We start from the raw sequence: 22,840 nt of genomic DNA on the forward strand, positions 1-22,840 counted from the left end.
GGCGATAATCGGCAAAATAATCGTTCGACATTAATTTTATAGACTTAGGCATAGGTATTATATTGGGTGAAGCGGTTAAGTTCTGGTAGAAATAAAAGCACATCACTTTATAGTAAGCATTTATTTATCTATCTAATAAATAGGCCTTACATTAAACAATTAAGATTACGGTTTGTATGAACACATTAAAAGGGGGGCAACCACACTTGGAAATGGGGTCCAAAGTCTAACTTTTTGCGGAGTGCTTCTTCGAAAACGGCATCTCTGGATGCGTCCCGAGGTCCCGAAGTATCCTTGCCGAATTCTCGACTGACTTCTCTCGCTGCTCGCACGAACTTTGACACTTGAGCCACACTTTCTCTCACATCCTCTACAGGCAGCTATAGAAACAAAAAAATTGAGTCATTAAAAGACAAAGCAAGATGTAGCCAATATGGGATTATTTTAGGGAACGTATTGCTGTAGAATTTATCACTTATCAAAAATGGTCTTAATGAGATCCAGCTTAAATTCTTGTAAGTTAATAGTAATAAAAGATGTTGTCCGCAAGGCAGCTTGTGGCGAGCTGTTGGGCAGTGGCGACCCCACGGACCTGACTCCCGGGAGAGGCCCTACTTTTTAACTCCGGTTGGTACTCGTGACTATCCGGAGTGGCCTCTCCTACCTCACTCTTGCCTTAATCGGCTGGTTTGAGTGGAGATTCGCAAGAGTGGAGTTGCCTTCAGCTCCACTTGGGGGAAGGACGTATCCCAGTAAGATGCTGGTAGGGGTCTTGACCGTACTTCCGGGATTGCTCTGATAGCCGTGGGATGCCTCCCCTTCCTCAAGCAGCTCAACGGATGTTGCTTCCCTTGTCGCTACATGCTAGCGGCCGTTTCCGGGGCCCACTATTGAGTTTGCGAGTCACCCCCTGCCTGTTTATCCGTATTTTTCAATATTGGTCAGGGGCAGGGGCCATAGTCCCCATAGTTAACCGGTTAACTATTCCACAGCCACCCACACCCATATCCCTATCATTTCCTTTTACCATATCTCACAATAGTCCTGCATCAACCGGGGATTGTCCTTTGGTGTACTTCCATAGTGCATACAGGGATAATCGCCGGCTGATGTCCCCTTACATTTAGATTAAAATTGTTCAACGGGCCTCTGCGAGTTGGCTTCGGCCCCTCGTACGCCTTCCAAAGGTCCGGGACCCTGTGGTCCCGTGATTATGTAAGGAACAAACATAATAAAAGATGAAAAAAATATTTTTTTACTCCGACAAATCTATAAATGTACTAATCTTCTAGAATTTCATTTCTTTTGACTTCTTCATATTACAAAACATTGACAGATTAATGTATGTAACGTAAAATCAAACTTTACCTCATCATTATTCGGTAAGGAATGCGGGTATATCCTGACCCAGTGCCCCACTCTGCCGATGGCCCTATTCCAGCAGACGCCATTCCCCCACTTGCAGGCAGACATGACACGTCGGCGTGAAGCAGCCGTGGAGTACCCGCCACGCCACGACTCGTCCACCGGCTCCGTTGGCGGTGTAGGCCCATTCGATGAAGACTGTAAAGTTCATAGTTTAAGGTTAGTTAAACAGAAAATTTGAAGATTGTAGGGGGTTTAGGGAGATTAAGGAAGGTGGTAATTGGACCTTCGGTAACCTCACTCACACGACGAAACACTACGTAAGCTCTGTTTTCTGTGAGGCCGTGGTGTTACTCCGGTCGAGCTGGCCTATTCAATATTCATGCCGAAGCATGGTTCTCCCACATTTGGCTTTCTTACACATGTCACACATCGACATATACATATTATATTCTCTAAAAGATCATGCAGATGTTACGAAATAGGATCCCAAAAGTCCAAAAGATTTTTAGTAATTATGTTCTTTGATAAAAAAATAATTAAGACAGCAAGACGTATAACGATTAATCCATCAAATTATTAAAACTGAATTATCACGAACGATAATTATTTTTGTCATTCCTCGACATCTTAATTAGTAGATACCTAAACAACAATTTAAATGTCTAAATAAAGAACTTGAATCAGAACAATCAGAACCTTGCTAAAATTCAGTGACATTTTGTAAATAAACGATGTAGTCACGGAAGACATTTTTCTACACAAATCGAAGTTCTATTTTAGACCTTCGATCTTTCGCGACATAATTACGTATTCATCCTTGTTATACCCACTTTGTCAAGGCCGGAGCCTTCGGCGAAATAGAGGGAGGGGGTGGAAGCGCAAGATTTTATAAAAACAAACAGCACGACATTCTCGAATTATGTTAATAGTATCGAATAGTTTTATATTGCGGAATTCATTTTTATTATACGTTTGACATTGAATATAATGTTTTGATGAAACGATTTCTTTGTAATGTAAGAAGCAGCAGTTAGGCTATGGAAGGGAAATATTTATGCCACACAATAAAACTTAAAGACTGCAAGGACATGTCCTCTATCATAATGCCTAGAAGAATATAATAGCCGTACTGGTATTTTTTCATAAATTTTTCGTTCCATTATATTTAAAAGGATTGTTTTTAATTGGATTTGCATGCCTTGTACTGTGAATTTGAAGTTACCTGTACATCAGCATCACTGTTGGTATCCGTTTTGTACCGCGCACCGTGTACCTCCTTGGTTTTTTCCGCCGATTCCTGCATTTTGCGATTAATATTTTTGAATTAAGCCAATTCAAAAGTATGAGTTGAACAATTTGGAATATTCAAACAAAAAATAGCTTCACTACATCACGTTGTTCGTTACGCACACAGATCATGATTATGAGTCCCCTTTTAGATTGAAAATAGTCGAGCTGTTACGAAGGCAAAACAGAAACTATACCTACTTAAAATTTTCGTACAGTGCCCTTAGTATGAGTTTGCTTTACATTGAATGAAAACGAAACTAGAGAGCGTTCAGCGCTAAACTCATGGTAGAGGTACAGTTCGTCTCTAATGAGTAAAGACGTTTTTAACAAGGAAATCTAACCTGAATTTTCTCTTTCTCAGGCAATCCGCTGGGTGGCGTGGGGGGTGGCGTGTTGGTGGTGGCGCCGGGTCCCGCTAGCGTGACGCAGTGTAGGGGCAGCGCGCGGCGCCGGCGCGGGCGTGCCGTGCGCCGCCCCGCCGAGCGTGTGCGCGCGCGACTCCCGCCGTTGTTCTCCTCCTCCGAACTGCAACTACCATGTGTACCAAACCATTTGCCTACATTTTTTGGGGAGTGTTCTGATTTTTATTATGTTATAAATCTCGATACTGCTTTATGCAAACAGAACAAGAGTAATAAAGACGTCAACCAAGTGTTCGAAGTTTTTTTTTCAGTCAGTCAAACCCAAAGAACCTACCAAAAATGTATCGCTAACTCTAAATAAGTTCTACCATGAGACAATCAGTTATTACTAAAACAAAAACTTCACCTGTTGGTGAGCTGGGTCGGTGGAGGAGGTGCCTTCAACTTGGCGAGTCCAGTGTGCTTCATGGGCAGTCCCAGGAGGTCGAACAGCTCGTGCAGCATCGGTTGCTTCACCACTATATCAGCCTCGCAGTCGGATGCTAACGCCGGGGAAAGGTTCACCTGAAAACACCAGTTTTATTTTTTAACATTTAATACTTGAGCATTTTCTTTTTGTCAGTCAATTGAGTCCTTACAAGTCGTATACGTTGATTGTTTTTTTTTTTTGTTCTTCATATTCCCATAATATCTCAAGACCATCCTGAATCTATTCTTATCTTCAAAAATTGAGAAGTTAGCCTCACAATAGTTTTCTTAATGTGAATCTTTTCGGCAGTCATAGTGGTTTATCATATCCATATTACTTGCTTACCTCCAACAACCAAGGCTTCAAGCAATCATCAAGTAGGACGTCAAACCCGTAGAATTCGAAGCAGTTCCTAGCTGGTGGAGTACCAGCCGCCTGGGCCAGCAGGGTCAGCGTCACCAGCGCCCTGATCCGCTGCCAAACCACCCACTCTGCGGCACCCCAGCGCCCTATAAGCGCCTTTCGCACTTGCGTCAACGTCCATTTGCACCCTGCAATTTTAAAAGAAAATCCTAAGATATTTTGCTCACACATTTTGTAGAAATGATTTTCATGATCTAATTCTAATACCGACTTTGGCTAAAATTTAAAAATTGCTAAGTCAAATTCATGGTAGCGGTGAATGTTGAAATCTCAAAAGCAAAAGATAAAATAGTGTGCAGCCTAATAAAAGCTAGATCAAAATATTTACATACTTAAAAGCAAAAATAAAGGTGATAAAACACAAGCCTACGTTTCCTCGAAATACAGAGACGAGACGAGTTTCAGTCAGCTTCACTGAATCAAAGTCTACTTCTCACCTCAGATTTTTATAATTACTTGAACTACGTACAGTGTTCAATATGATAATAGAATATTGTATTACATTACCAAGACGATATTTTTACAATTTTAAATAAAAATATTTATAAATACATATAATGAATGAATTATAATTGATAAATACCATACTGTTTTACTTTCTACAACTACTTTCTTTATTCTACATTGTTACCTACCACACAAGTGGTGTTAAAAGTAAAATTGCGAGTAAAAGTAAGTGGGAACTTCCTAAATTAGGTAGTTTTAATTAAAGAATATGAAAAAAATTTACTTAAGGATAAATAATAATCCCGAAAATATCTAAAGGCACTCTTAGTTACAATAGCAGTAATCATCCACGGTACAAAAGACCATTTCTTCTCAGTTTTTAGTAAAGCCTTCGCAATTTTACCATCAGCACCACGACGGAAAAATACAAACCAAAAAAACGTTATATATTATAAAAATAAACGGTCAATACATACAACAGCAACAAGATAAGTTGGTAATAAGCATCACACCCAGTTGTCAGACGGCCGGTGTCAAGGGACCAGCGTCTTCAAGAGAGACGTAACACTCACCGCTACCGATTCGGTCCTTACATTCAGCGTATCGCGGGCCGCTCTTGTTGAGGGACGAGTTCGTCAGGTGGCGGTACGGGTTGTGGATGTCCGATAGCGTGTACTTGTCCGTGCCTGGAACAGTTTAAAAAAATAATATAACTATCTCTTTTCATGCGCTGTTGTGACAAAATGGGTTGTTTTGAAATTTTCACAAGACAAAACCTGATAGGAGACAAAATAGTTATCAATTTACCGACTGGTATTTTTTAAGTGTTTCCAAATGTGTGGTAAACTCTATTATTATTTTTATATCCGCCTCATTAACTTTTAACAAATTGAGTAAAACTATGAATATTGAAAGCTTAGATCAAGTTCCTAATATTTAAATGGAACTAAATCAGACTACTGATAATTTCGAAGTCATTAAGACATCCTAACTGGATGCCAGAATCATAAAAGGTATCAGGTTTTGTTTACCTCCCATGGGAAAAGGCATTGGTTTATTAATATAAGCGGCTAGCGGGTTCGATTCCCGCATGGAGCAACTCTTTGTGTGATCCATAAATTGTTGTTTCGGGTCTGAGTGTCATGTGCATGTGAACTTGTATGTTTGTAAACGCACTCACGACACAGGAGAAAATCCTAATGTGGGGCAACGTTTTATAAAAAAAAACCTTACTATCTTAAGAAGGTGCTAGCAACACTATTGGTATGAAATAGAAAGTACCGAATCTCGCGAGTCCCTCAGCGTACATGTAGGCGGTGAGCGGCCTGTAGCCCGGCACGCACACGTACAGCCGCAGGTCGAACTTGTAGCCCGCGATCAGCAGCGGCCGCTCGATGTAGCGCTGCACCACCGCCGACGTCCCGCAGTTCATCTCGCACAGGCTCTGAAACATTTTCACCAACATTTTGTTTATAGTCTTTCACTGCCAACAATTATCTGTTAAAGGCTATTCCTGCAATAGTGTCAGACCACGTTGTCTGTCGGACACGCAGCATCTACATGAGTTAAAGCTGTTTTTATTGTGTCTTATATAGCCGTTATCATTTTGACAATTGTGATGAAACCTCTTCTTTAGTATCATCATCATCGTCATCAGCCGAGAGACGTCCACTGCTGAACAAAGTGCTCCCTCTTAGTCATCCATTATTCTTACTTCTTACTTACACTTACTCCTTCTTTAGTATATAGGTAACCTTCTATGTGATCATTATCACATGTAGTGAGATAGATATCGCAAGGGGCTCCCAGTGGAGTCTATCTACAGAAACAGGGCCCGTTTCTATTCAATAGAACGTAAAGTATCACCGACTGTGTACCTAATGCTAAAACACGTGTATGTTTCTTTACATCTTCTGGTAAACAAGCAATAAATTTAAAGACTTAACATACCCTAAACAAAAAGATTCCCCTGCCCTGACTCTGGGCGACGGGTTTGTGTATCCACACGACGTTGGCTCCCGCTCCGTTCTCATCACGTCGCAGTCGAGAACATTCCGACACCAGCTTCGCATACTCCAAGGGTAAATGGTAGCATGGAGGGCTGGAACAGAAGAATGCTCTTAATTAACAAACTTACACAATACTTAATTAAATGTATGTATTATGTGGATTTCATCACTAGAGAAGGTCATGGTCATGGGGCTTTTATGATACACTGCTACACGAAAAACTTTGTTTCTTTTATTAAGCCCATTTGAAAATGCAATCTATGAACTAACATTTTATTTTAGTTCAAAAATCTAAAGCTCGTTAACAGATCTATTAAAAAATGTGCGGCCATTAAAAAATCTACCATCCAACATTGGTAGAAATATAGTGACAAAAAGACAAATGCCTTGGAATAGAACTTCACTATTCGTAAACAATGAGAAATCATTCATAATTAAGGACTATAAATAACTTTCCGAAAATAGCGCAGACCGAAAATAGTTCCACAAACAATTTCGGAGCCCCTTTCGACGTTTAGGTAACAAATAAAATTGCGTAATTTTACGACAGACTACCCGACGGTATGAAAGTAACCGGCTATACATAGAATAAGGTTGGTATTTGAGGCGTGCCGATAATAACAGGGAAACACCGTATACGCGATCATACCGGACTGACTACCTTCTGCACCAGACCATAAAATTTCACCAGCGCAGATTGCCGATAAGAATTTACAAGTAAATATATGGATGTTCACAAGTTCGCAAACACCCCATATATCGTAAAACGGCGACCGTCATCTTTTTACGTAAAATGCTTGCATACGAGCCAGTGCGCACGCAATACTATCGTAACAAATACTCCGCTTTACTACAAATAAATCCTACCCATAACTAGTACCTATACCTACTCTAGTTTTCAAATCCAGTGCCAAAGTACGCAATTTTTCAACCTCTTATCAGCATTTAACATTTACGATTATTTATTGTTACGTGCAACATCGATGCGTGTAGAATATTGGCCTCGTAAACTATTTTTATTCCGATGTTCTGAATTTATATTTTTAAGTCAATGGTCGACTTTCAGACATCATTCAAACAAACGCATTTAAATTCCATGCTTCGTTTGCAACGTACGCCATCGTTACTTTTTCACTACGTCGAGTTATCATCCATTTAATTTTTACTGCTGTCTCCCTCCCGCCCGTACTCCCCTTGAAAACACAATGTTTGGGGTGATGCAGTCAGTTTTGTGGTTCCAACAATGAATAATATTATCCAAAACAAAACAAAACTATGACATTGATTCGTTTTTCTTGGTGCAATCGTCACGCGATCGCCACGGTACCACTTGGGGGTAATTGCTGGAAATACGTTCATTAATATTCGAAACAATGATTTGATATTACCGTGAACTTTCACCTTAAGACACGATGCAGGAATTTTTAATATGACCTTTAAAAACTTGGCAGTAAGAGTTATAAGTGTTCGATGTCAGCCATGCAGGAATTACAGCGAAGGTCTCATTGAATTCGCTGAAACAGTTAACTTTAAATTTTTAGATATTAATTAATTGCAAGTACGTTTAGCGTGGCCGCTGCTGCATGCAATAAATTTCAAGTTTGTTGTTTTATTACTTGACGGGGACTAGAGTCAAGTTTAATGTCAAGAGTAGCCTAAGAAATGAGGGTTAACTGCTATAAATTCTATGAAATTTTATACAAATACTGCTATGACATGACATTGCATTTTTTACAAAGAACTGTTATAAAACTTTAAACGTTTCCTTTGTCTAAACATGCTAAAAATCCGTATAATAAAAGTAATTGTCTCTCTAGGACTGTATGTCTGTCATTTGTCGGAGGTTTATTATCCTAAACTGCTTTGTCAATTTTAGTTTGTCAACGTACGAAAACGCAGTCATTTAAACACATGCAGCAATAAAGACAATAAAATATACCGTACACTAGGTGAGCATTTACTGATAAATTGCCTGACGAAATAGTTTAATAAAGCTAGAATTTTCCTGGCTGGCTCGGTTAAGTAGAGAAAAACTAACTAGAACATTTACTGTAACTCTCAGGACTAACATCTTAATTAGCCACAGTACACATGGCAACCTTGCTACAAGTATACAGGCTTTGAAAGAACAAATCAGTATTAAATCACAATTTCAGAGACATCTGCCCACTTTCTCGCATTAAATTACACACTAGAGTTTTTGCGGAAAATTCCTTTTTACCTTAGTAAGAATAGGTAATGTAAGAATAGGTAATGCCGTGACGCACGCGATACAGCGCGTGGCTTCATTCAAATACCTGGTGACGTGAAGCGATTGACTCGTGACCCGGACCATGGTACACGACAAACAGACCGACCTTTCTATACATACATATATACGTCACGTAGATACAAGTACGCACAGCAAAGATCAACGAATTGTAGATGTGGTGTTACAATCAATAAAAAAATTCGCTCACTAGGTGGCGTTAGTGACGCTTTTGGGCATATTAGACCAAATAAAATAGTTGCCGTAGTCAAACTATTCTAATCTAGTGATCAACAGAAAATTACGCCCTATTGTCGTCGCTATTTACGAATGATTGGGTGAAAATCAAAATGGTTGCTTGAAAAGCACTCATTTAATTGAACTTCCAACAAATTCTGTTAGCTGTATAAATGTAAGGTGTGTGTACTTACATGATCTAAGAAGCAAACTAAAACTTTAATGTTCTAGTATTGGAAAATAGCCTGCTCTACCCCATGAAGGAAAACTTATAAAACCATCTGGCCATATTAAAGTCTATGATTGAAGCTAACTTTTATGATTGATGGCTAGACTTGGCTCATTATTTGTTTCGCGTTCCTTACATGAAGTTCCCAAACATCGTATTTGTCAAAATTCTCCAACGGTAAAGGGGAATTGGTTGAATCGTAAATCAAAATTGCATGTGGGTAATTTTATCAAAACGTACTTTTTATGACGAATAAGAATGCGACATTGTCCTGAAACGGCCATATTATAAAAATAAAAACACAGTTGGCAACATATTTTCCCTCAATTTCGTAAACTGTAACGCCGTAAACCTAATTTCTGTTACAAATTGTGCAGTGACTTTTATTGTACCCAATCCTTGGAATAAAAAGAAAAGCAAATAATGGCTTCTGAATTTTACGACAATTTTAAATCAATTTTATTAATCTTTGGAAAACAATTGGGGTACACCGGGTTGTTAATTTTCATCAGGATGAAATTACAATTTACAATCGGCGCGGTAACGTGGGCCCTGCGTGTACAAAAATGGTTTCTGCCCGTTTTTATAGCTTTAAATTTATAAAAATGGACCGTTTTCATTATTATCGTGAGCAATAAAATGATGTTTACATTTGCGGTTTGTTTTCCAAACATTTATTTTGGGAACAAATAAAAGATAAGCTGTTTTAATTTTACAACCATTGCACGATTCTATAAATATGAAATCACATTTTTGTTACTTTGTTGTTTTCGGTATTAAAATCCTTAAATCAAATTGTTTGATAAATATACAAAGTAAAATCAACAACTCTTACTACCTACAATATTTTATGGACTTATGGTAAGCTCTATCGTACTGTTAAATATCGAATGACGTCACTTTACTCATTATACATCCCCTTCTATTCAATAACATTGCCCTTCTAACTGAACTGTTTATAAGTTTGTTTATCCTATTTTCCTTAGTTACCATTCAAAATTACTTTCACCGAAACCCTTTACTGAAAGTAATTTAACTCCTGAAATGAAATTAAGCGTTTTGAATTGTCCATTAACTACTCAAGAGACAAAATAGGTTCGCAATCAAAATAGATTATGTTAATATTTCTCGTTCAGGTAACACGCAATGGTGTAAATTAAATGATAACATCTTTTGTTATTTGTAATATTACCTACTTATTATTGTTTTCATTGACGTAATATTTAAGTATTATTTCAAGCGTAATAGTAGAGGTGATTGATGTGCATAATTGTATTCAATAGATAAGTCACTTCTGAATACATCAAAAATTTAATATCCGAATTAGCCCAGCCGTTTCCGAGTATTGTGCGTCATACAATATTGTTTTTAAAGTAGACACTAATTTATTATTATTACTACTCTGTCTATGAAAGAATGCGTTAATCATCATCGTAACCAGTGAGAATCTTTTTGATTTGACAAATGACAAAGAATAAATTTTCTCTTGTCCAAGCTACAAGTAACAAGGATAAAAAATGAGGAAGAACATTGTACATAAGCCTACATATATCGTGTGAATCTCATAAATATTCGATCTTAGCCTTTTATAGCTAATCGCAGCTCCATATAAATCCGATATAAAAATGTTAATTATTATTGCTTACTTGCAATGCGGTAAAGAACATAGCGTAATGATACCATATGTGTAGTATTGCGGACATCTTATCCATACATCAATTGCGAAAGTAAATGTATTTGTTAAGTTAAACCAGTGTTTGGATTGCTATGTTTCTTACGGACGAACAGTCGAAATATGGTGAAGTTTAATTTATATGGCTGCTTTTCCACCAGAGATGTGCTATGCTACGTTGTTGTGGATGCGTTTGGCTGCCACCAATCCCATTGGTACATATATGTAGCTTAGCACTGGTGGAAACGGACTCAGCTAAGCTATGATTTTTATATGGAAAGATGCGTGCTACGAATGTGCGCTATAAATGCGTGCTTTGGATGGTTTTCTTACTATCAATACATTGCATACTCAAGCTGCGCATCTTCCTCGCATAGCTAGCATAGTTTCACAGTTTAAGTATTACATCTTTGTAGCATAGCTACATAGCCCATCTATGGTGGAAAAGCGCCCTAATATTTATAAAATCGGTTTGACATGTCATCATAATTATATCAGCCACAAGTCCATTACAGAATATAGTTTAGTTTTTACATATTTTAAATCAATTAAGTATGAGATAATCCACACATGAGACAGGTCAAACTCGTGCTTTGATCACGTTTTAGTCGAATCGTTAAATCGATATTTAATCGATTTATGTCCGTGATTATTGGTCATCAAAGATTAATTGCCATCATTATTTATTTATGCACTTAACACCTTTGTGACATATAAGACAATATGTCACAAAAAGCCGCCTATACTAATTAATTGTTAAATTGATTGTTATAATAAGAAACGTGCACAGAAAACTCACATGAGTTATTAAGTATGAGGTATTCCCCGCAGGATTATTAATTACTTACTAGTTTTTGTTAACAGTACCCTTAGTACGAGTTTACTTTACGTTTAACTAAATCGAAACGTATGCGGTTCGGCGCTCTGATTGGTAGATTTGTTCGAACCGGCCGCAATCAGAGCTCTGAACGCGCTCATTTAAACTCGTACTAAGAGTACAGGAACTTTACCTCTCATGTAACGTTCTCATGTCTCAAGTAGGAGAGGGTTAGCCTGTCGATTCCTAACTTAGTATCCACTGAAAAATACCTCAATACCTTCTTTTACCAACCTAGTATCAAAACTATTGCTCGACAGTAGCACTCACAACCACACACACACACAAACCAGGTAATATTGTAAAAACCCACGAAATACATAAATATTGAGTTCGATCGTCATATTCCCCCTTCTGTATCGGCGGGGGAAAGATTAGTTACCTGCCAATTTCACGTTACATGTGCCTACGGTAATATTCCCCTAAGGGAACAACCCCTAAATATAGGAGGCACTATCATAAACTCACAATTTACGTTGTAGTGAAAAGGAAAAACTACTTTTATGGGGGATTGGGGGATAAAGCGACAGGAAGACATAAGTTCTGATAACAAATTTTCTTTCTATTGGAAGTCTGAATATATTTTTTAAAAGGTTTACGTTAAGAATTTTTTGCTATGTTTGGTATTATAACTTCACGTCACGCCTTTTTATCCCTGAAGGGATAGGTAGTGGTGCTGTATACTCACTTTTCACCATCTGTTATAAGTCCCACGTAAGAGGTTAAGTCTATTACCATGTATTGGGCATAATTCCAAACTCCGTGCTACTACTGAGAAATTAAAAAAAAATCGAAACACGCCCAGCTATACTTTACCCGACCCAAAAATCGAACCCGAGACCCCTTGACCGGCAGTGATGAATGAAAAAAAAAAACAAATATTACTTACTTATTTACTAACCAATAAAATAAAACTAACAGGTAGTTAATAAAATACTATCAAATAAAAAAAAATACCAACACAAACATAAACAAATTACCGAGACCTTTTAACCCTAAAATACTACGCTCTAGCAATTGTACGAAGTTCACGCCGACCGTACGTAACACCTAAGGCAGTTGTCCCACCGGCAACGATGAACGAGTAACGAGTAGAGCTAGAACTAGAAACGAGTGAAAACGAGTGAAAACGAGTGAAAACAAAAACAAACAAGTGAAGCGAGCACTCGCCGGCAGTGTGAACAGTCAGCGATCAACTATTTGTATATGCATCTCTTTTGTTTACACGGAAAGTATATCTATTGTACGTTTCTTGAGCGAGAAAATAGCCGATAGTTAGTCGTTCACTCGCCGTTGGTGGGACAACTGCCTAAGAGCAGGGGCACACGATGCGTTGCGGCGGTGGTGCGGCGGCGGTGCGGCGCCGGAGCGGTGTCGCTGCGTCGTCTTACATAGAAATATCTGTGGCATGTCAGACGACTTGCAACCACCAAGACGAAGCGGGGAGGGTCGAATGCGTTGCGACGTCGGAACGGCACCGCTCAGTTGCTTTGCGTCACAAGGCAACTTTCATTAACCCACTGTCCAACGCTGCTACGGCGCCGCTGCGACATAAAACAACGTTGCGTCGCCGCACCGCTCGTGTGTACGGAGCGTTGCCGCAACGCATCGTGTGCCCCCGCCCTAATTGGGAGTGACAGTGTAACAAACACTTCCATGATACTGATGCACCAGTTTTCTGGCCAAGGCCGGTACTTAGGAAAAACCTACCACAAACCACGTAGACAGATGTTAGAGACAAAAGATTAAAAAAATAATGGTCCTTAGGTATAAACTACTACGAGTGTTGAATGTCAAACGCTATTAGTCAGTTTTTTAAACCACAATTTTTATTATTTTATGTTTTCCTTATAAAATACAAGGTAATGTTTTGTCGTGGTGTCGATTTTCATTTAATGGGTTCACCTTTGAGTTTATAGGACAACATTTTAGATTAAAAATGTAATTTCAAACGCACTCGCTCAATCTTGATTGCACGGTTGGCGTATGGGCGACTAGAATGGAAACACTAGGGATGGTGACGGGGTAAAAAAATAAAACTATCTAGTCCGTCAGTTAGGTAATGAAAAAATATTAGACACGTATTTTTTTTATTTTGTCGTATAAGAACTTAAATAGTTAGATAACGCGAATCAAACTCTAGGAGTTGGCGCTACAACGTCATTTCTACGTATAAAATGTACCTAGAAGTGACGTCACACGGTATATCAAATCAATCGCCTAAATTAAGTATCGTCAAAAGTAGGTATCATTAAGAAAAAAAAATACGTGTCTAATATTTTAAAATACTCTACAAGACGGACATTGAAATAAAAATTTAGTCATCTACTAGGCAAGACACATATTTCTTCGTTCATAAATTATAAAATTAAAAGCAAATATATTTACCTGAAATCATACACAGCTCCGTAAATCCTCTTCATGCAACGTAGCAGACGTGAAAGATTGTCTTTTCTGCATATCGATCCGCCTTTAGGTATATGGTTCATGAACTGTAAACAAAGATCACTATCTAGAACTACTTTTACACGAGCAGCTACTATTCGGAAAATCAAAACAAAACAATGTTAAGGGCAAAACCATTCTATGACATTTAAATAATATTAATTGGGCACACAGCATTTTCAATGTTAATTATTGCAAAAATGATTTAACTTTTGATTTCGAAAAGTTCAGTCAAGTCAAGATCAAGATCAAGATAAGGATATTTGAAGTAAAAATAACTGCCATATAAATCTACTCGAAGACATTGAAAATATTTTACTCAATTAAAATTACTTTGAAATTATCAGCAAGTTTTTGTTCCCTTAGGTGATGTAGAAATAAGGTAAGCGTCCACAGGTCCGCATCGCACGCAACGGATTTTAGTTTGCCCTGTATAGAAACTCATACAACTGCGTCCACTGATCCGCATCATCGGCAATGCCTACATGCAATGCGTACTGATGACGTCATACGGAATGCGTGCGATGCGTACGATGCGGGCCTGTGGACGCTTACCTTAAACATCCCTGTCAAGGAGTGTCAATATCAGTTCAATAAAATATTGCATTAGTATTTAGATCCATACAATAAATTGTTCAGGAAATAAAGTATCATTATACTTCATCACTTCATCAGAAATTTCCAGATGCCCACGAGCATACTAAATAGCACTAGTAAAATAACTGACAGTAAGTATTAAATATTTTCGCTTAATCCTTAATCAAACAGGAGATGACCAAACCTGCCAATCTCCTAAAGTCTTGTAGCTAGCCGCCGGGAAGGCGCTGGTCTTCCACCAAAGATTCCATCGTTCTTCCAAGCCGCTGTGGTAGCCAGGGTACATGCGCCAGCCACGTTCAGCGCATACCTGATGATGGAAACCGTACAATAGTAAAAAATACATAGCAGGAACCTCAGGACAGGAAACAAGTGATAATTACGTTGTGGCAGGTTTTTCTATACGTACACAACTGCTTCAGAAACTTTCCATGATGATATATTTTAGGTTTTATGTTTAGGTTCCCTAGGTTTTTATTGAGTTTTTTTTTGTTTTGTTTGAAGAAACATTGCCTCACACTAGGATTTTAGGTTTGAGTACACATACACATGACACCTAGAACCGAAACGACAATTTTTGGATTATACGAATGAGTGCTCAGTGCGGGAATTGAAACCGCTACACGTTGTACGGCAGCCAGTTGTACAGCCACCGCTGAGTGTATTAGTGCTTAGTGTATGTGATTTTACAGTTTTCTTAGTATTTTATGCGCCTGATAATCATAACTTCATGTCAATGAGGTGGTGCTGGTGATGGAAGGTACATCTCCTCAACGGTTAGGAGATTAAAGATTAGAGAAAACTAGTGCCTCATGAAGGTACCATGACTACACTTCTCCATTACTCCTTCATTAAATTAAATAAAAACTTACACCTAAATATGTATTAATAAGTTCTATCACATGTTGATTAAATTAGTGATTACTAATTCTTTTTTAGTTACCTACTAGTCTCTATCAGTTGCTTTGCCTGCGTTCCCGTCGAATAAAACGTATCCTATTCTATCACCTAAGTTTTCTATCACGCAAGTTCTATCATACCCTATCTGTATACCAAATTTCATCAAAATCCGTTCAGTAGTTTCAGCGTGATTGACGGACAAACTCCAACAAACAAACTTACACATTTATAATATTAGTGTGATAATAGAAATGTTGAGTGCATTATTACTTTAAATTAAAATTGCTAATTTATGTTCTATAGGAATGCCCCATGTTGTGTTACTCGCAATAAATAACACTTATATGTTATAATTTGTTATGAATTAACATCTGTCTCCTACAATAAAGATAAAGACTTGCGTATTGATACAGGTATTTTATGATAATATTTCACTATAACATGATAAGATAAATATACATAAATAAAGATATCTTGTCAGCCTGTCAAGCTAAGTTCCTGGTCAAGAACCAGATCGGAATCTTAACATATAACTGAGATTTTTCATTTTAAAATTCAAGAAATAATCTAGAATGCTTGCAATGCAATTCTACCCAATGTTGGGTGGTATTTGTACACCTCTGCTTACGACTTTCAGGTATAAAAGGCATATAATACTTTATATAGGTATAAGTGCAAGGTGCAAATTAATAATTTGAATTGTCCCTGAGTTAGAAAAGGAAACATTAGAAGTTCTCGAACTTCCTCGCCAATGTACCTACTTTCAAAGAGGTTCTGAAAACATATTACCTACGATTTGAGAAAGATATCAATAATAAACATCCTTATTTACCTAACATATATAACAATACTACAAAGTTAATAATACCGACGAGTTCACGACTAAATGACTAATTGTGTCAATGAAAGAATAAAGTGCAATTATATCTCATACACTATAATAAAGGCTCTGTCTAGGACGAAACTATAATAATTACAAGCATACTATAACATCTTTACAACAGCCTGCTCATTAAACGGTTGACGTCAACATAAATAATAACCTACGGTAAATACAGGGCATAAAATAAACATCCATGCTTCATTAAAAACTAGGTACTACTTGATTTTACAACTAATAAGGATCATCTAATCAACTCCACAGTCAACTATAGTAACTAAGTAGAACTAGGCACCAGTTCCTCAACAAGTTCTACAGTATACCTTCACCAGCAGGCCAGGCCCCGTGCCGCTGTCATTCAGCCTGAATATAAAAGGCTCATCATCATCGAAGCCGCCGTCCATCCTTCAGCACAGCCCTAGAAACATGCCTTTTTATTTCTCAAAGTTAGACACGATCCATCGGGAACAGTTCCAACTTTATTCATATCAGACGCGATACATCTTCGCCTTCAATGGAATATACTCGTGTATGTGAACGCGTGAATCGCATGTCAGCTTATCATTGCAATCGTAATATCGAGAAGTCGTGATATTGTTCGAAACACGTTTAGTTGGCGAGCGTATCGTTCGACTCGGGCCGACTGGCGCGCTCCGCCGCCCACCCAGCACTGTCTCCGACTCACATTGCAAGCTGATGCCCCCAGCCCCAGTGATTTATAACTCCCCGTTCGTGACACGAGCCTCCTGTAAAAAGCAACGTAACAACGATAATGCATTTTGTTAGTCTAATGACGCGTCGCTTTTTATATTTAACCGAACAACTTCGGCAAAGTTGAATAACATTTTTGATGGATGCTACACGACGGTTATATATTTTTATGGTTGCGAACGACACAATATGATAATGATGATGTATCTTTATTACATTAAATAAAATTAATTTTGGATTTGTATTGAGAATTGACTACAACTGCAGGGGGCATTGTTCTGTGAAAGTCATATTGATACAGTTTCATTGAAGGGTACCGCTACGCAGATATTCAACTTAAAATAGGATGCGATATGATTGTGTTTTCCTACTGAAATGAATGAAAATTATAGCTTAACTTAAACATTTACGCGTGACTTGTTTAGCAATCCCAATAACCATAAAATCGCTATTAAATTATAAGAGAACACGTGCTATATAATTAAATCAATGAACTTTACAAATTCCTGCCGCTTCCTGTAACCCAGTTTACCAGCGAACAGTTTGCGTGATACAGGTTATTACAATATAAAATGCCCTCTTTTAAAACCCTACAGGCCGTTGTCAGTTGTCATTCAATCCTACCATTGTATAAAAAGGTAAAAATATTTCATTAGCCAAGTTACCAAGGCGGGGGTTGCGTGTTTCAGTACTTCCAGTAACACTAGGTGTCCATTACAAGAAGAAGTAAAAAACAGACTAGTTAATTAACCTATTAAAGTACTCCTACATGTGTTAAATGACAACATAATGTGCTATTATAGCTACAAAGTACTGAATGTAAAAACTAGTGTCAATAGAACGACCTGCCATTAGAGCAGATCATCTCATTATGAAGGGCATATTTTTTATAAAGAATAGTTTATCTACTTTGCTTAAGTGTTAGAGCGAGGTCTCAGTTGTCCGTTACGCAGCGTCATCGCAGGGAAACAGACGGGCTGGGCCGGCCTATTATCATAACTGTGAAAACGATTTATACAAGATATCGTCTGCTCGGTTGCCACCTATTCCATAATCCATAAAAAAGATAAACATCAATCAAATGACACTTGAGAAAGACAAAAAAACTTATCCTACTTATCATTTACTAGGGACAACTAAACGATTGTACAACGACAGAAAAGTAAGTGTGGGAGATCCATGGTTCGGCACGAATGGGCCGGCTCGACCGGAGTGATACCACGGCCTCACAGAAAACCGACGTGAAACAACGCTTGCGTTGTGTCAGTGAGGTTACCAGAGGCCCAATTCCCCCCTTCCCAAACTTCTCAATCCCCGATTACCGAACAACAACCCTTAAATTACTAACTCCCAAAAAGCCGGCAACGCACTTGTAACGCCTCTGATGTTTCAAGTGTCCATGGGCGACGGCGATTGCTTACCATCAGGTGATACTTCTGTTCGTGCTTCATAAAAAAAAGTAAAAAAATACTTACATCAAAATATTCTATCAAAAACAATAAGTCTAGGTTTCCACGAGTAATGGCTCAGGCAAGTTAACATATCAATATCGTAGGAGCAATAAATTCGAGGCTCCGAGCATCAATGTAAGCACGTGACTCTGACAACAGAGGCTTTTGTTTCGTCTGCTATAAATTCTGTATGAAATACTAGCTTTATGTGGTGGCTTCGGATGCTTTATTTGTAAGCGAGATATTCTACAACCTTTTTTCAGAATAGAACAATCATAAGATTATTTCATCAAGTCATCATCATCATCGCTTCAATATAACAGGGACCACTGTTTATTCTGGTACTAGTACTACACCATAACTTTCAATTCATTTTTCACCTAAACTCAAACCACAACTCAACTCAACTCAAACTCAAATCATTTATTGCTTACGACTGAAAGAAAAGAAAATTCTTGTATTTCACAGTCTAAAAATAAGTGACATGTACGGATTATAAACGTTTTAAACAAGTTACACTTATGGGTACATGTTCATGTTTCCAAGTCTACTGCGAAATATGACCCGTTTAGGATATGCACGACATAGTCTAGCGCTGATGTTCAACTGGCTCCTTGTCTGAAGCCTGTCTACGCTACGTCTGCCGATTTGTAGTTGACAAGTTAGGGGATTCCTATACCTACAGACACGTATTGTGAATCACTGACATCGTCCTATAAAAATCTTTAATTAAATCAGTACCTAACATACGGAAACGATAAAGTTAAGTCATGGTGACAAACTGGCTTCCTATAACACTGTCGTCATGTACACTACAATGCTGGCAATTCACAGCTCAGTATGACCATGTCATGCTGACACCTTTTGGAACCATGCCCAACGTAAACGAAACAGATAACACTACTGGCTTTTTTACATCTTTCTCACATAATATTTGTTTAATAATCCAAGAAGAAGATAAAAGTTGCTGTTATTTGAAAATTGTCTACTGCATAATAATAGTCTACAAAAAAATTATGAAAAATATTTTTGTGCAATCGGGTAAAAAGGAATCCAGATTTTCCAACAACTATATTTTTTTACAAACAGACTTTTAAATGGATTTTTATTTTGACTACCTATCCAAGAAGTATTTTTTTTACTTTGTTCCACACTAGGATTTTGTTCTGTATCGTGGATGCATTTACAAACATACAAATTCACATACACAATAAATGAGTTAGTAATAAACTGGCTTCGTGTGTCAATGTTAATACTATATACTTCTATGATAGCATTATTTGCCAAAACTTAAAAAAGTGTTGGTAGACGTTTTTTCTCATAGCACTAAAGCTTTGCCTCGGTACTGGTAGTGTCACACTACCCAAGTACCAATAATATACCTGCTCACGCACATACATATTGTAAAAATATTGTTATGGCAACCGGAATCGAAGCCGGCTTGACGTGTTCTAAGGTAGTGAAACTCGAAATGGTTTATATATTGACCTACCCGAACAAACTTATTTTCAACCTCTAACTATACGGTTGGTGCAGCGGCTATATGACCAGCTGTTACGTCACCATCCATTGATGGGACTCCGAGGCTTCCCTACATAAGGTCTGCCATAACTTTCGCACTTATAGTGAGTGTCACTTTACAAATGTTCAGGTTTATCAGAGCGCTCTGTCGGCTGGTCTCTGTCAAATGTGTAATCCAGTGGTTTCGTACCGGTGGTCCGCAAAAGCAAAAAAATGTCCATGAAATGAAAGAAAAAATACCCAAGTCTACCTCTGTTTAATAAATATACCACGATCTCAACTTCAATTTATATCAAAAGGAGATAACCGAGAGGAGCAACTGATTTAATAAATCCAAAAGTCACCATTTCAGAGAAAATCAAACCACATGAAAAAAGCAATAGTCATATGGTTAAATACTCAGACGTCACTCAATTTTAAGATCCGCTCAAGAATAGTTCTGTCCCTACAAATTCTTTGTAAATGACAGAGATAGGAAGATATTTAAGCGAAACTTAAAATTGAGTAGCATTTCAGTATTCGGGCGATAGTGGTTCTTAACTTAACAAGAATTTCAAAAGCGGTCCTTGACTAGGAAAAGGTTGGGAACCCCTGGTGTAGTCCCAGAGTCGGGTCATACGACACCCACGGGATGAGGCGAGATGGTGACTAATGTATTAGCCACTACGTTAGCTCTTACGTATAAAGTTCGATTTGTTTCGGTTCTGTGTATATGCAATCACAATATGGAATAAATATTAAATCCTTCACTTATATAGGTACGGTATTATATTACTAGTACTAAAACTAATACTCGTAACTTTAATGTGAGTGTGATTCATATTTTAATTGTATTCAGAAAAACCAATATGAAATAAATTATAATTAAATGGATACTAAATACTATCGATTGTATTATAATATCGAGTCTTTGACTCGATTGACAGTATTTAAAACAAATCGATGAGCATAAATAAACAGGTCTTAGTCATAACATTTGTAAAAGATAGTGATCGAGACAAATAAATATTAAGGAACTAAGTTATTGGTCTGGTTCTTATATTTATACTAATTCGTCTGTTTGATCTACTAAATGAAAGGAGGAAAGTAATATCAAATCCACTTCTTTCATATTTTATTTAATGGTTTTCCGAAAATCTTCGTAGTAGGAACCTAAAATTATATCTGCCGTAATATGGTATAAGGCGTATACGCCTACGGCCTTTTACGTAGGACTTGTAACATAATTGATGAAAAGCGAATGTTACATTATAGTATCCGCTCCCTTACCTAACCTTTCGGAGAATTAAAGCCATAACGTTAAGTTTCACAAAGGAGTAAGGAGTGGGTATAACACAGAATTTATTCTAGTTAACTAACCATAACATAACTCTAATGGATCAGAAAATTAGCAGCCGCACAAAGCAAGATCAAGAAGCTCATAAACTTGATATTATAAGAATAAACATTAAACCTAGCCACAAGATTTATAGCCGACTCTATAACTGTTTCATAAAAGTCATAAATAAATAGTTAGGTTAGCCAACCGTGTCTAATAGCTTAGAATTCTATGTAGACTGCATTTACAGAACGAGCAATAGATTTTTGTCATTAAAATAAACGGTCTACAAAGTTCGAAGGTCGAGAAAAAATTGTCGAAGGGTAGCGTAATGTAAAGGCTAGTTTCCAATGTAGTTTCTTGGGAGAGTTAATTTTCTTTAGTTTCTCATCATCAAACTATCATCATGATTACCCTGTTTTCTGTCCACGGCTGGATACGGTTTAAATGTGGAAGGGCCATGCTTTGGCACGAATGGGCCGGTAATGCCACGGCCTTACAGAAAACCAACGTGAAACAACGCTTGCATTGTGTTTACCCTTAAATTCCTAACCCCCAAAAGGCGGAAACTAACGCACTTGTAAAACCCCTGGTGTTTCGGGTGTCCAAGGGCGGCAGCGATTGCTTACTATCAGGTGATCTGCCAGCTCGTTTACAGGCTTATTTCTTTTTTGTCTACTACAACTCCTAGTACGATTTGAAAAACTTACCGTCGAATTTTCTTGTACTGCCCGCTGCAAACTCTTTCATGCGGTGTGATTGTGCAGTCAATGAACAAGCGTACCCAAACATAATATTGGGACTCACATTGTTCAAGAACGACTTCAATCAAATCGTGGTTGTTTCCTTAGTTATCGTAGCCTTCACACTTGATCCTTAACACTAAAAATGATACATGTCTATACCTACGTCTAATATAACTTCAATAACTTCGTCTTCAGTTAAAATCACAATCTTAACCAAATCTTAACTGTAAATCTATGAAAGAATTTAATAAGTAAACACTTATGTTCCATAGTTCAAGAAATATATCAATACTAGTAAAGAACTCGAGAACTGGTGAAGACTAAAGCAAAACCAATCTAAATGCACAGTGTAAACTCTCCTTACTTACTTTAATGAACCACATAATTTTATTTAGACGTGGAAATAACTGCCGTAATAGATGCTAGGGATGCACGGTCTTTGAGAAAGTGCAAGGCCATAACGAACATAGTAATTGTTCAAATGATAGCTTACTACACAAATGAGACTACTTTACTTACCCCTAATGACTCACGTGTCCTATAAAATCTAGTTTCCTAACGTCTGAAGGTTTATTTCTAAAAAACACGATTGCTGTATCATATTCCTTGTGAAGTCCACGTCAATCAAAGACAAAATTCT

The 22,840-nt window shown here is 37.7% G+C and overlaps 1 protein-coding gene across 10 annotated transcripts; it reads right to left on the minus strand.

Annotated features, from left to right (window-relative positions):
* Positions 1 to 112: 112 nt before the first annotated feature.
* On the minus strand, positions 113 to 22,834 carry LOC118282369 (probable tubulin polyglutamylase TTLL2). 10 transcript variants are annotated; one of them, XM_035603422.2, is made up of 14 exons: positions 22,720 to 22,834; positions 22,165 to 22,336; positions 16,777 to 16,871; positions 14,858 to 14,983; positions 14,020 to 14,123; positions 6,310 to 6,460; positions 5,641 to 5,803; positions 4,932 to 5,045; positions 3,835 to 4,040; positions 3,427 to 3,584; positions 3,000 to 3,189; positions 2,591 to 2,665; positions 1,369 to 1,563; positions 113 to 380 (listed from the first exon to the last, which is right to left on the minus strand). In XM_035603422.2, exons 3-14 carry the CDS (start codon positions 16,855 to 16,857, stop codon positions 186 to 188), a joined length of 1,758 nt encoding a protein of 585 aa, XP_035459315.1. In that variant the 5' UTR covers positions 16,858 to 16,871; positions 22,165 to 22,336; positions 22,720 to 22,834; the 3' UTR covers positions 113 to 185. The 10 variants fall into 10 exon arrangements, with proteins under 10 accessions (XP_035459315.1, XP_035459316.1, XP_035459314.1 ...); XM_035603423.2 differs by lacking the exon at positions 22,165 to 22,336 and having other exon boundaries at positions 22,720 to 22,824; XM_035603421.2 differs by lacking the exon at positions 22,165 to 22,336 and having other exon boundaries at positions 16,777 to 17,199; positions 22,720 to 22,787.
* Between the last annotated feature and the right edge of the window lie 6 nt (positions 22,835 to 22,840).

Source organism: Spodoptera frugiperda, chromosome 20, assembly GCF_023101765.2.
Source record: "Spodoptera frugiperda isolate SF20-4 chromosome 20, AGI-APGP_CSIRO_Sfru_2.0, whole genome shotgun sequence".
NCBI classification, from domain to species: Eukaryota; Metazoa; Arthropoda; class Insecta; order Lepidoptera; family Noctuidae; genus Spodoptera; species Spodoptera frugiperda.